The 15409-nt window shown below is 39.6% G+C and overlaps 1 protein-coding gene across 2 annotated transcripts in view; it reads right to left on the bottom strand.

Moving 5' to 3' along the window:
* Positions 1-1035: 1035 nt before the first annotated feature.
* Positions 1036-15409, bottom strand: part of LOC110159144 (leucine zipper putative tumor suppressor 2 homolog) — a 102394-nt gene continuing 88020 nt past the window's right edge. For both annotated transcript variants that reach the window (XM_055162856.1, XM_055162855.1), the window contains 7 exons: positions 14280-14960; positions 11604-12296; positions 11088-11210; positions 10550-10696; positions 9228-9701; positions 8650-8754; positions 1036-7866 (listed from right to left, as the gene is read on the bottom strand). In XM_055162856.1, the coding sequence (XP_055018831.1) occupies positions 7684-7866; positions 8650-8754; positions 9228-9701; positions 10550-10696; positions 11088-11210; positions 11604-12296; positions 14280-14927 (2373 nt within the window). In that variant the 5' untranslated portion in view covers positions 14928-14960 and the 3' untranslated portion in view covers positions 1036-7683. The remainder of the gene's footprint in view (positions 7867-8649; positions 8755-9227; positions 9702-10549; positions 10697-11087; positions 11211-11603; positions 12297-14279; positions 14961-15409) is intronic.

The following is a 15409-nucleotide window of genomic DNA, read 5'->3' as shown; positions in this document are numbered from 1 at the left end:
AAATGTGTTTCTTGCATGTTTCTTGAATTGTAAATTGTGTCAACATTTAGGATACAATTCTCTCTATTGTGATTGCATCAGTGTGGGACTCTCTAAAACAGAACTCTCTCGCTATTCCTGTAATTTTCTAAATATTCTCCAACTTTTGTCCACAAATTACTTCTTGATTGGTGTAAAACTATAATTCATATTTGCAACAGGTATTATCCCCCAAATTAAGTAAAAATTTAAGAATGATCATAAGTATGATCAGAACCTGTCATAAACCCTTTAAAATAAAAATTATAAAATGTCCAGTATGTCAGATTTGAAACAAAAGCAATAGCTTGATCCATTAGAAAATAATAAATATTGTGGCTGCACATAGCAGTGTGTCTTTATTATTTAGTCCGATCACCAAATTTTTTTTTTTTTTTTTTTTGATTGTAGTGGTATCCAGTGGTTCAAACTAAATGATTTCAGGAGTTTCCAGATGATATGGGGAAAAACTAAAAACACCCTTCCAATACTTTCCACATAAGACTAATGTCAGCTTGTGATACATAAAAAAAAAGTTTGGCTTAAATATATATCTTTACCTTCTATCTTTAACATATCTTTAACATTTGAAACTACATTTTATGAAATTATTCGAATATTAATCATAACATTTTTCTTCCAGTGGATTAGACAGTTTAGACTTAGACAAACTTTCTTGGACACAGCAGCTCACACATCATAATATATCACAATAATCAAGAGTAAAAAAAGTAAAATTTAAATTCTAAATAAGTAGTGATAAAATAGCAAGAGACTGCTGGTCCAATAAGGCTTAATTATATAAATGTACAAGTACAAGTAAAGTAAAAGCTTGAATGAATTTGAAAGTGAGAGGCTACCAAGAAACATTTAATTTGGAGTCCAGAAAAAAAAAAAACTGAAATACTGTATAAACAACAAAAATATTGTAATAAAATTTTTTACAAAATCATAATTAATTGAAGTAGTGATTATTTAGCAGTAGCCTAATTGCAGTAGGGACTGGTTGCAAAAATGCTAAAAATAGAATGGGACAAGACTAACACTTAAATATTTAAACTTAGTCAACAAAATAAATGTCCAGTTAAAAAGAAAGAAAAACAAACCACACTTTTTTATGCTGTGACAACTTGTTTTAATTAAAAACACAGTCATTATTTGTACAAGAAATATACACATAAAAATATACAGAGGACTACAGAAGAGATGAAATGATGAACAGACTGATGAAGAACAGAAAAATGCCACAGAAAAAAAGAGAAAGAATCGTCGCTTTGGTCTAGTCACAGTGGCTACATTTGAAATATAGATCTTTGTCTAAATAAAATACAATGTCAGCTTTCATATACTATTTGAGTGTTTTACATATTTACACATATACTTCAGATGCACACAGTGTTTAAGGGGTTAAATCTGATGATTAATACTCAAATAAGTACTGTGCTGCATCTGTAACAGTCTATTTGAGGTTAGCATTAGGAATTAGTTCAGTTTGTGCCTTAAAGAGACAGTGCTCTATTTTTACTATAACTTTTTCCAAATTGGGAAGTTTTAGGATATCAATGTAACTTTTCTATTTAGGGGTGCTTATTTTGGTTTGTTTGGAATGTTCCACACTATAGCATTAAACGTATGTATCTTGCAGTTATTCAGTTATTTTATTGCTTAAAATATAATAAAAATGTGCATTCCTACTGAGATCTGACCTGTAACTTGGCCGCCATGCTCATCTCAGTGAAGATAGAAGATCTACTAGTGTTGTCAAAAGTATCGAAAATCAGATACGAATCGATACTGAAACTGATATCAAAACTAGGTACTTATTTGAGCAAGTATCGATATAAAAAAAAAACACACATTCACAGGATAGAAATTAAGCTTTCTGAATAGCTTTAAAATGATTTTGTATTAGATGTACACAGATATAAAACTACATGGAAATATAAAACAAAGTACTATTACTTAAAGCTGAAAATCACATTCTATTGTCTAAATAAATTGTGTTTTTTATTATCATTGCGGTCAGAGGCAGCGCTACCATTAGGCAAAAGGAGGAGGCTGCCTAGGGCCCCCAAACCTGGAGGGGCCCCAAACCAATTCCCCTCAGTGCCACTAATGGCCTGAGAGCAATTTGATTTTCTCTCAATATGACATGACGTGAGAGTAGTTTACTTTTAAACAATAATGATGAGAAAAATAATAATAATCATATATAATGGATGTTAAGAAAAATGTAATTGTAGTAGCTTCTTTCAGCTCTGGTTTTCTAGTGGGGGACCGAACAAACAATGCAAGTTTTCAGTCTACCCTAATTCAGATAAATAGAGATGTGCATGTCTCAAAAACAATTGGGAAAAACAGACAATAAATATATTTAAAAAACTAAACCAAACACAAAATGGTGCATTATAGTGAGGGCCCCAAACTCAAGTTCACCTAGGGCCCCCAAATTGCTAACTCCACCACTGATTGCAGTATCGGAATGAGTATTGAGTATCAAGTGTATTGCCTAGTACAAAAATCAAGTTTGAAATTTTTGTATCGTGACAACACTATGCCCTATTATGGAACATTCCAAGCAAAGAAAAATCTACACTGAGACAAGCAGATGGCAAGTCCTTCATATGAAAAGTTAAGTAGTTTATCTTTAATTTGCTTCTCAAAATCCATAACAATATTTGGCATTCTAGTCTATTCTAAAAAAACATTGTCAATTTGAAGCACAAACTGAAGATACAAGATGTTATTATATTTCCATCCACGTCGACTTTCCAAGGCTTTAGTTCAACATCTGGAGCAGCCATTTTGAATCTCCACAAACCACAGAGAAAGTGGTCATCACATGCACAGGACCAAGCAACCTGATCATTATTAAGAATACTTTTTCCATATTTAGAAGCGTTTTGTTGACCTCTCAGAGAAGAAGAAGTCCCTCATGCATTTACTAAACATATGACGTGCACAACAATGAGAAGTGGTATTATGATGGATATGAGAGGTCACTTAGAATAGAGAGTGTGTTTGAATGTCTGTATATTATCTGGCAACCTTCAGACTTTGTACTAAAGGGCCCATATTACACTTCTTTCTGATCTATGTTATGTTTCCTCATCACAAACCTGGAGTTGTATTTTGTTTCTTTCACACATGTTTAATGCACAAACCCTACAGATTTAGGTCTTCTCTCAAACAGAAATTGTGTTTTCAAATTCCATACATCTTCACGAAAATCATTTGGATAATTAAACCCAATGTGTTTTGAATGAAACAAAACACAACTCCAGGTATGTTTTTGATGAGGTACCAACATTCTAACATGGCTTAAAGCTCACAAGAGTCAATAAAATCAATCTTAAAGAACTGTTTTCTTCTCAACCATTTCTTTCTCTTCACTTGCCTCAGCATAGGTCAGCAGTAGATCTTTCACCTTTCTGCTCATCAATATGCAAAACAACATACACTTCTGATTGGCTGTAACAGTGTTTTAGGGCTGCTTGGTTTTATGTTAAACTTTGCAATGTCCAAAGCTCAGATTAAAGTCTAAACTGAGTAACAAACCTTCTTACAGAGTAGTGCTTTCAGTTCGCTTCACAGCCTGCAGGAAATGTAGATGACATCAGCTGCAAAGTATCAACAGTTGAAATTTTACTGTTACTTATGGCGCACATTTTAAAAGATGGCGATTATTTATAACTAATGTGGCATAATATAACTTCACCGATATATTTTCTTGATAAACCGTTTCTCATTGCAATCCAAAAACACTCACTCACCATTCACAGCTCTCTTCAAATCTTAAAGGTACACTGCGTAACTTTACTGGTAGAGAGTCCACCACCTCTTCATATTTATGACGATGTTATTGTAGCCAAACTTGCGCCACCTAATGCCTCCGCTCAATTTCATTTCTCTCCAGCAACTAGATCAGGAATCAAAATACACTAGATGGTTTGGAAGAACCCCGGAAGTACGAGTTTGGGCACCAGCCAATCAGAGAAGAGCCATATTCTGTGTTGGCTACGATTCCCGAGATCGAATATTTAAAGCTGGAACAAAGAGAATGTTTGGTGAATTTTACCAAGGGGAAATACTTTATTGCCCTTCTTCCTACGGGACAAATTCTAATGCTGCGAGGTCAGACGGTTTCCACAAAGTGAAACCGTTTGATGAATCAGGCTAATGTTATTGCTCTGGACTGGAATGTTCTATTATGGTGCTGCAAGTAGGGCAAGTTACAGGCCAGATCTGTGCAGAGGCAACCCCAGAAACAATAAGAATACATGTTTTCAAGTTGTTGTGTTTTTTTTGTTTTGTTTTTTTTTGTTTTTTTTTTTTTTCAATTAAAAGACATTTGAAGTAATAAATGCTACAGTAATGCTATCCTGTGTAACATTTCAGGCAATAAGCAGTAACACCTCGATGGAGACGGACGAGAAAAGTTACGCAGTGCACCTTTAACATATTTTCACTGCCTTAATCTGAATACAAAGTCTGAAAGCAAATGCATCTTCTACTTCTTCTACCATTTTAAGTGACCTCTCATTTGAACAGTTACATGTATGTGATCGGTATAATACTCTTTATACTTGCAGAATAAACCCACACGGATACCGGTACTACAACAAAATAGCTTGAGCTGCTATAGAAAAATATACAACATTTCCTCCATTATATAGAATACCTTTACCTTCTCCATATAGACTCTCTTAGTAAAATAAACTGTTTCCCCAGAACCATCAGTGCATTAAGTCGCCCCACTCGTTCAGTTACAAAAACATGCAAACGTGCCGACCTGCTACCTTTAAAGAGGGGAGCAGATTAGAGGAAGACATCTCAGGGGGCTGCTAAAAGATTAAGAGGAGGAAGAAGAGGAGAAAAAGGAGGAGGAGGAGGAAAAGCAAGAGGTGGTGCAGGAAGAGGAGAAGAAAGGGCAATTCAGGTGGCTGCTAAAAGATTAAGAAAAGGAAGAGGAGGAAAAGGAGGAGGTGGAACTACTAAAAGCTTAAGAGGAGGAGAAGGAGGAGAAGAAGAAGAAGAAGAAGAGAAAAAATAGGTGGTAGAGGAGGAGTAAGAAGAGGAGAAGGATGAAGAAGAAAAATAAGTGGAGGAGGAGGAAGAATAAGAAGCTGAAGAGATGGTGGATGAGGAGGAAGAGGAACAAGGGAAGCAGGAGAAAGAGGAGGGAGAGAAGAGAAGAAGAGGAAGTTATTTCAAGGGACTGCTAAAAGCTTCAGAGGAGGACGAGGAGGAGGTGGAGGTGGAAGAGAAGAAGGTACAAGGGGAGGAGGAAGAGGAAGGGTATTTCAAGGGACTTCTAAAAACTGAAGAGGAGAAAGAGGAGGATGAGGAGGAGAAAAGGAAGAGAAGAAAGAGGAAGAGGTGGTAGAGGAGGAGTAAGAAGAGGAGAAGTATGAAGAAGAAAAATAAGAGGAGGAAGAAGGGAAGCAGGAGAAACCAGGTAGAGGAAGAGAAGGAAAGGAGTAGGAAGAGGTGGAGACATTTCAGGGGGCTGTTAAAAGCTTAAGAGGAGGAAGAGGAGGAGGTAGAGAAGGAAAAAGAGGAAGATGAGGAGGTGGAGGAGGTGGAGAAGGAGGAAGAAGAGGTGGTGGAGGAAGAGGAGAAGCAAGGGCTTTTCAGGGGGCTGCTGAAACCTTAATGGAGGAGGAGAGAGGAGAAGGAAGAGGAGAAAGTATAAGGGGAGGAGGAGGAAGAAGAGAAGGAGAAGGAAAAGGTGGTAGAGGAGAAGTAGAAAGGGGAGAAGGAAGAACAAGAAGAAAAACAAGAGAAGGAAGAGGTGGAGGAAGAAAAGGAACGCATTTCAGGGGGCTGCTAAAAGCTTAAGAGGAGGTAGAGAAGGTGGAGAAGGAGGAAGAAGAGGTGGAGGAGGGAGTGCATTGAAATTCAGGAAAAAAAGCATGCCCACGATTTACGCATAAATGTGTCAGCGCCGGAGACATTTTTAGTTCTGATAGTTTTATAAAAATAGAATCGCTCAGAAGATGGTGCGAGGTGAAGACTGAGGAAGAAGAGAGCAGAAATTCAAACTAAACTGCTTAAAGAGGGAGTATTATACTTCTACGTGGTATTTATTGCTAAAACATAACATATTTAGATCACTATGTTACCTTTTATTGTTAAGATACTATATTCTCCAAAAACATCATATTAACATGTGCATTTCCGCAAATTAAAACAACTGCACATCGCATCAGGTTTGTGAAGTTGTAGTGTATTGTTTTGTATCATTCTTTTGTATATTTATGTCAAATTGCTGTACGGAGAGTTCGAATAGGGCCCGGGAGAGATCACTAAATGAATCAAACATGCATGGATGTCATATAAAACTTCTTCAGGAATGTTTTAATGAGGGAACAGTGTTATAACCTGGTAGATTTAGCGTAATACCCCCTCTTTAATGGTGCACTAATGTTATGTAAATGTAAATCTTAAGAATGCATTGTCTTTTTGTAAGCTGATTGGAGCGGTTTCCTTTACGGTGGCTGACAATAAGAGGAAGTCCACTTTGTAAACGAATGCCAAAGAGATGATTTGTTCCAGAAAAACGGCGGGAAGATTGTTTTGTGCAAATAAATTCCTACGCAAAAAGAAATAAAGATCCACAATAAAGATCCACAAAGCGTGTTTTGGTGTTCCCTTATACACATTGAGCAAAAGTGGTGTATTAAAGTGAAAACGGTTGCAACTGCGTGTAAAAAAAAAAATAAATAAATTGTGTCTCTAGTTAAGTAGTTAAAGGTGTATTGTGTAACTTTTCTGGTGCTTTTTTTCCATGGAGATGTAATTGCTTTGTCTGGAATGTTTCACAGTATGGCATTAAACCTTTATCTTCATGAAGACCATTATTTTTTTCATGAAGACCATTATTTTTGAGCTATAAAAGCACCTGTAATTGAATAAATGTAAGGTAGAGCTGTTTAATGTCATACTATGGAACATTCCACACAGAGCAATGACGTATCCGTAGAAACAAGCAGGTTTGGCACAACCAAAAAGTTACATAGTGCAGCTTTAAGATTAATTTGCCATATCTCAGTTCAGATTAAATTTTTTTGACAAGTTTTACATCTTTGAGTTTTAAAAATGTTAATATAATGAAAGAAATTGCCTATATTTGTGGCACAAATATTGCTGTATTTATCAAAAGTATGAATTCAACTGCAAGTGTAGAATAATAATGTATGTTTACATTTTTTTTTACCAAAATTTGACAATTTTTTAACTCACATTTTCAAGGGTGTGAATTTTCTACAATAATTTATACTATATCTATACGCCAATTCCCCCAAAATATTGAAAATTAAACAAAAAAAAATCCACGCACGTGGAGCTGGCCCATTAGCTTGCAGTTATAATGTTGTTAATGTAGTTTTAATGCTCTTGTTACATACATGCTGGTGACTCTTTTATTCTCCGTAAGTCAGACCGATTCCTGTGCGCTCCTCTTTTTTTTTGCTTTGAGGACAGATACCCTGATTCGACTGTAGCTGGGAAAATAAAGAGTTTTTGTGCTGGTTTTGTGTTAAATACTTGTGTCCGGACAGTTCTACAGTGGTCCAGGTAAAGCCGTAATGGGGATAGTGCAGTTCTCGGGCTTGGGTCTATAGTTTTTGAGTTTTTGGCGTGTGGGGGGCTTCTGTAGCGAGGTCAGATCTCGGTGGCGGTGATCTCCTCGTAGTGGATATCGTTGCTGCCGCTGCGGACCTCGTACTCGTCCAAGTCTCGGCTCTCCAGCTCCAGGCTCAGCTCCCTCATGGCTCTCTCCAGGTCCCTGTTCCTCCGGTACATCTGGATGTAGTTCTGCTGCAGCTGCTTCTGGTAACGGATCACCTGCACACAGACACAGTGAAGAGTTAGAGGATTGAGCTGTACAAGTGTTGTTAAGAAATGGGCCTCATCAATATGTTTATAAGATACATTCTTTCTGAGAGGAAATTTCTATCAGTCTTTCTTAAATAATTGTGGAGATGCTAAGCCAAAAGGAATGATGTTTCTCCCTTACTTCTGACTTTTATCTTCAGTGTTGGTCACCACAAAACATCTCACACTACAAAATTCATTGATTTTCATGTTGGTCCTAAATCACTAAGAATGTTTTTTTATAACACACTACTGACCGAAGAGATATAAGAATAAAATAAAGCAAAAAAGTATTCAATAAAGCAATCGTAAAAGAGGAGGTACTATGCAAAACTGACTTCTTGGAGCTTTCTATCTTGTTGTTTTCCTCATCAAAAACATGCCTGAAGAGGTTTTAAATATCATCCGTGCATGTTTGAGTAATCCAACAATCTAAAATGGAGAATGCAACAGTAGCTCACAGCCCATCTCATACCAGTCCATAAAGTTTGGTGTTTTGGCAAGACCCAATTCCAAGCACTGTTTCTTGGACTGCGGACTGTGTTGGTTGGACCCGCACCACACTCACCCCGCTCCAGAATGTGAGAGGAGCGGCTCTGAGATCACCTGTTTCAAGCATTCTCTGACCTTTTAATGAGAATCACAAGGCCCAAGCCCACCGCTCGCAGAGTGAATGCTTTTTTTTGCATCGTCCTGACTAGAGATAGTGTGGAAACAACCTAAGATAGAACTTTTGAACCCTGATGCATGTACCTTTTCTTTCTCTTCCTGCCACACCCTCCTCTCCTCCTCAAAGCGCGACATCTGCTCCTCACTGGTGCGCCTCTCGTACATCAGCTCTGCCTTCAGTCTTTCAACCTGAAAGCAAAAACGTTAATGTTAAATTACAATTACAATTACGTTACAGAATGTCCTGCTTCTTAAAGGGCCCATATTATGCTATATGATCCATTGTTTCCACATTACAAACATACCTGGAGTTGTGTTTTTTCATTCTCACATATTTAACACACAAATCCTGCATATTTAGGCTTCTTTTTAGAGTTTTTTTCTCAAACAGAAATGCTTTGTACCACCTTTTGATGTCATGTGGTAATACAGGAAGTGCTACACGTCAACACACCAGTAGAATTATTTGGACAGTTTCAGTCCTGTAATGTAATGTAGATGTAGACTAATAATGCAGGATTATTCAAAAACAAAACACAACTCCAGGTAAGTTTTTGGTGTGGTTACAACATTATAAGATGTCTTAACGCTCACAAGAGTCAATTTTGTGTAATATAGGATTCTAAGTTAGGCCTGAGTATATTTCGTAGTATATCTCTTACCTGCTGCCTTAGCCCCAGCACGGCCTCCACACTCTGCCTGTGAGCCTTAGCTTCGTCACTCTCTCCTCCCCAAACCAGATGCCCTTCCTCTCCGTCACGGTACATGGATGGACTGGGCCCGCCCCTCACCCTTTGGCTCTGTCCTTTAGCGTTCCCGCTCACAGCGCTGTGATTGGTCAGTGCTTCCCTTTTCCGTTTTGACTCCTCCTCCAGACGCCCCACCTTCTCTCGGAGCAGTTCTGCCTCACTCTTTCGCCGCTGCAGCTCATTCTCGCACACCTCCAGCTCCAGGGCGCGCGTGCGGAGGGCAGCCTGGGTCTCGAGGGTGCGGGCCTGGCTGGACTGGAGCTCCGAGCGGGCTTCTCTCAGCTGGGCCTTCAAAGTCACGATATCCCCCGCCTTCTGGCTCAGCTCAGACTGGATCTCCTTCAGCTGCTGCTTCAGGAGGGAGATTTCACCGGACTTCTGACACACCTGAGAGGATGGACAGGGGATTTAGTTGGTCTGTGATGAGTAAAAATGTTTTTCCAAGTAATAAAGATGTAGATTGTTTTGTCTTTTACACAATAACACTAAGAGTATAGATTTTTTTTATTTTCAACTTCACACAGAAAAGTTTGCACCACTAAAAAACCAGGGCCTAAATTTTAGATACATTAAGTCTTAATATTAGTCATGAAAAGGGCTTTCTTTCATTACTAATTGTAAACAACAATAAATTACCTAATAAATGAAAGGTTTCCATTGACTTCCTGTTCAAAACTTCAGAACTAATAGACCCTGCCTCTTCAACAACATTTAAGAACTATTAATTTGCTTGTTTTTATGGTTGAAAATTGTGCCAAAAGTGATTTTTAAAAACCCTATATATATGGCCCAGATTTTGGGTCATACAATTTTTTATAATTTTTAAAGTACAGAGCTATAGGCGGGAATAGGGGCAAGGTGAAAGCGTCAAATACAGATTAGTACAGGATTACTTTAATATGCCTGAAATAAATGCAAATACAATTTTAAGTAACCTAATGACAAGGGACCACTGATGGTTAAAAGCTCATAAAAACGATTGTTTTTTTGAAATCTAGAATATGTTTTTTCCATTATCCATGAATCCATTATTCTCTCCCTTCATTGCATTGCTGACCTACAAGTGCATCTAATATTCAATAAATAATTCAAGAATCTCTCATTCTCTTCTCAAGTCTTTCCTGGTTAATAAAGCAACCATTTAGCAAACACATTTAGTCTGATTATACCTTAGCAGTGCCACACCCAGATGTTTACAGTACTTGTGTAATTAGCTTGTCTCGTGTGTCTCTCACCTCCCACTTGGTCTCCTCGAGGCGTGGGCCCAGCTGGGTCTGTTCTCTCTGGATGGTGGCGCAGCGTCGTTCCAGAGTCTCTCTGTCCTGGAGCAGTGACGAGAAGTCCTCCTGGAGCTTCTTCTTCTCTTGTTGCAGCTGGAACACCTGCACACACGCCAGCCATACTGTGAGGCATTCTTCACTACCAGGGCTGTTAAAAGTATTGAAAATGAGATACTAAGGCTAAAACTATCATCAAAACAAGATACTCATTTAAGCAGATAGCGATTCATAGGACAGAAATGAACCTTTCCTGAATAGTTTTAGAATGATCTTGATCTGTATCAGAACAAGTATAAAAACACATAAACACCCATGGACCACTATGGAACCTACCTGGACCACTGACGTATTATTAGTATTATTTAAAACATTGACTAGACAAAGACAATCACAGTCACAATACAACTATTAAAAACTATTAAAAAAGAAAATGTTAAAAAATATACTTAGTGCAGTATACTTTGAGCAGTAGTACTGGAGGAGTGTGTAGTACCTGGAGCTGGAGGACCTGCTGAGCCCTCTGAGCTTTCTGAGACGTCTGCTTCATCTTTGAGGCACAGCTCTGCCTCAGCTCCTCCATCTCTCGCTCACAGCGACGCTGCTTCTCTTCATAAACCTTTACACCAAACAAAACATTCTTTTGGTGAATTTGAATTACTTTTGTATAGTTTAAAGTTTAAAACAAGAAGTAGTCATCATTAAGTCCGTCACAGTATTTACTATATCAACATTCATCCACATCATTCAATAAATAAAAGCTGGAACAATGTATTTTGGGTGATGTCTAAGGCTTTTTGAACATACATAGGAAAAAAGGTTCCAAGACATAAGAAAGCATAAGAAAACCAACCGATGAAGATTTAGAATCCTTATATACAAGGAATTGCAAACATGTTTGAAAAAAAGTGGGTTGAAGTATAAACTTGTAACTTATTGGTTCATTGTCTTATGTATTTGCCGAAGCTCAGGCCTTTTAATGACACTATGACCGTGGTTCAGTTGGACTCACCTGACAGATTGCAGCCTCATTTTCATCCAGGTTCTCTCTGAGCTGCTGCAGCTCCAGGTCTCTCTCCCTCAGTTTGTCCTCCAGCTCTCGGACTACAGCCTCGTATCCCTCCACAGGAGGAGGGGAGTGCCCACAGGAGCCACTGTCCGAGAGGGGCTGCCCGCGCCCACTCACTGACCCCGACCCGGAGCTCTTACTGGAGGACGAGCGCCCGCTGTCTGAGTTTGTGTGCCCATGACTCACACTGCCCCCTGTGGTCCTCAGACCCACCTGCTCCATGGGCCCCCCGGAGCCAGAGCCACAGCCTGACCCAGAGCCCTCACTGGGGGCCAGGCTGTAGCCCGTGCTGCTGTGGGTGGGCAGAGAGGACAGAGAGTTCCTGCCGGAGTCCGACATGGAGCAGGACTGACTGTTACGAGTGTTACGGACCCCATTACACTTGTCCTCAGAGGTTGACGTGGGGTTAGCGGTGATAGCGGAGTTAGCAGAGTTAGCCGTGTTAGCTGTGTTAACAGAGTTAGCATTGACGCTAATGTGCGTGGAGCCTCCCAGGGGCAGCAGCAGGTTCAGACTGCCCTGGCTCTCAGATAGGTTAGTGCCCCCTTGCCTTGGGGCCATGTACTGCACGGAGTGACGATTCTTGGGGACCACAGGTTTGAATGCTGTTGGGCGGATCAGCACTTTCTCCATATTCTGAAATTACAAAGCAGGATGAGAACGATTAGCAACACAGTGAATCAAATACAAATAGAGTACACAGAGTACAAAACAATACTACTACATACTACATAAGAATAAGAATTTAGTTAAATATTGGCGGGGTTCATAGAAAGAACGCAAGAAAAAGTACACATTATGTAAATTGGCAGCTGACAGATTTGTTGCCCCCTTAGCATTGGCTCTTATTTATCTATTTAAATCTTCAAATGTTGAATATATGTCAAGCAAATAAAAAAACACAAACATCCTCCAGCACTAGTTAGGATCAGACTCATTAGAGCTGGGTCAGGGATGTGCTAGTGGGTCATGACTCTCTTTAATTTCCCTTAATTATTCATACGCCTCATTGACAATTTAGTCTGATTTTCCTTTCAATTCATGACAGACAGAGTGATGAGTGAGGGATGAAAAGGAAAGCAGTACAAAGGGAGCACAGAGCAGAGAGAGGATAATGGACCCTGTGTGTGCCGATCCCGATGTTGTCAGCAGAGAGAAGAGTGGTGATTCTGACCAATGGGAATAAACCTCCAATTAGTACTTGTAGGAAGAGATGTAATGTAACTAAAATATAAATCCTTAAATTGGGGTTACAAAGATGTCACACAACTAATGTATCTGGTTCATTCAATCAATAAATGGTATAATTGTCGTTGGCTTTTTTACCTTCAAGCACTCAAAGCGATTTAAATCAAGAAACCACTCACCCATTCACAAATATTCTTACAAAGACACCAGTAGTAAAGTTGATTAAGTGTCTTGCCCAAGGACACAATGACAGTATTCACCTGCATAAACTGGAAACGAACTGGTAACTTGTGGGTCAGGGGAAGAAAATGCCACAAACTGATCTATTGCAATCATAATATTAGACTTGAGTTTGTCAGCCAAGTTTTAGCATATATGTGGGCAGCTTTATATAATGAATAATTTTACTCCAGGTTTCAAATGTTTTGGTTTAGAATTGGGAGTTCCTGGGGGTATTTTGCATGTTTACGTGGCTCTCAAAAAAAAAAAAAAAAAAAATCTCACAAAAAATGAATGTGTTTGTCCAGCTGCATTCCAATAGCTTTGTGTGTACGCTATAATTCAGGGGTCTCCAAAATTTTTCCTCCGGTGAGCTACCATTAAAATACAAACATTCCAGAAAGCTACTAATTTTAGAGGTCACAGGAAATAAAGTATACATAAGAGCCTTGGAAAGACTTAGATGGGGTACAGTTAGAAAAAAACATAAAACATAAACCATTATTTATTCAAGAATGATGGATTTACAGTAATAATAGGCATTTAATCCGTCACATTTGAGTTATTCAGGACAATACGTGTAATTTCAAAATCCCTTGGTGAGCTACTTGGAATGGGGTGGAGAGCTACTGGTAGCTCCTGAGCTACAGGTTGGAGACTCCTGCTATAAATTAAACATTTAAAGGTTCTATATTAGGCAAAATTGACTCTTGTGAGCTTTAAGTCATGTTAAAATGTTGTTACCTCCTCAAAAACAGACCTGGAGTTGTGTTTTGTAACATTCGCACGTATTTCAGTAATCCGTAATTGTCTGTCTACATCTCCAAAGCTCAAAATGCTCTGTTCCACCTTGTGATGTCATGAAATTGCAGTTTTCAAGTTAACAACTACCTTTTACCTTTAGTTCAATAGAGATAGGCAATTACAGGACTGAAATCAACCAAATGATTCTAGTGAAGGTGTGTGGAGTTTAAAAACGCTCTAGAGCACTTCCTGTATTACCACATGACATCACGAGGTGGAACCGTGTTTTCTGATTATTTTCTGAATCAGCTTAAACATGCAGCGTTTGTGTGTTAAACATGAGTAAATGAAATAAAACACAACTCCAAGTATGTTTTGAATGAGGAAACAACATAATAACATAGATCAAAAAATATTGTAATACGGGCCCTTTAAACAGAAAAAACTGAAATTATTCAGAGTTCTCACCTTCTCCAGCTGTCCAGACACAGGGATGAGTTTGGGTGGAGGTCCTCCTATGTTCCCATTGAGGCCCCTGTTGTCCCTCTGCTCCTCTGAGTCTGAACACGGACTGGTCACTGCTAGAACCACGTTATCGTTCCAGTCTCCCACCACCGCCACCTCTTCGCTGTACGTATAGTTCCCATTGGACACCCCTCCCGTAGCCCCCTTGGGTCCTGCTATGGGTGCTGCTATGGGTGCCCCACTGCCCCCACCCGACCCAGCCAAGTTCCCCGACCGCAGATGCTTCTTGGTGGGCAGGGGAGGGGGCAACACCTGTCCCTGAGGCTGGTTGTGATTGGAGATGATCAGCAGCTGTTCCAGGGAGCTCCCACTGCGCAGGGTGCCGTTGTCGGGGAGACGGAAGCAGTTGGTTGCTGGGGTGGATCTCCGGGGTTTGGACGAGAACTCACTGGCGGCGTGGCAGTGTCTCTCCTGGTACGTGCGCCCGGAGATGAGACTGCTCACTGAACCCATGGCTGTGCTGGAGGGGTCAGAAGAGGGGTGAGGGCCAACGCAAGGGCCAGAGCAGGGGCCCGGGGGGGACTGCTGCGTCTGGAGAGGGGCTGCCTGATGCTCAGAGACGGACACGGGGAGCGCCTGAACCAGAGCCATGGCGCCAGGGCAGTGTCAGACGCACCACACACTCTGCACAAACAAGAGAGAGAGAAGAGAGGGTATTAGTTAAAATATGTACAGGTATGCGAAATTTATGACTTTATCTGACGTTAAAGGTTGTACATTACAAAAAATTTACTCTTGCGAGCTTTACAGCATGTTAGAGTATTGCTTGATCTTCAAAAACATACCTGGAGTTGTTTGAGTAATCCTTTATTATTAGTTTGTCTACCTCTCCAAAGCTCAAAATGCTCTTTTCCACTTTGTAGTGTCATGTGGTGGTAGCTTTCAAGTTAGCAGCTGCTTTTTACCTTTAGTTCAGTTGAGATTACAATTCCAGGACTGAAATTATCTAAATGATTCTAGTGAAGGTGTATAGACTTTAAAAACGCAATGGAGCCCTTCCTGTATTACCACATGACATCACAAAGTGGAACAGTGTTTTCTGTAGGGATGTAACAATAACTGAAATATCGTCA

The sequence above is a fragment of the Boleophthalmus pectinirostris genome, unplaced genomic scaffold (assembly GCF_026225935.1).
Source record: "Boleophthalmus pectinirostris isolate CB_2022bp ecotype Guang Dong unplaced genomic scaffold, ASM2622593v1 HiC_scaffold_5, whole genome shotgun sequence".
In the NCBI taxonomy this organism is placed as follows: Eukaryota; Metazoa; Chordata; class Actinopteri; order Gobiiformes; family Gobiidae; genus Boleophthalmus; species Boleophthalmus pectinirostris.
This window is presented reverse-complemented; position numbering and strand designations above follow the sequence as displayed.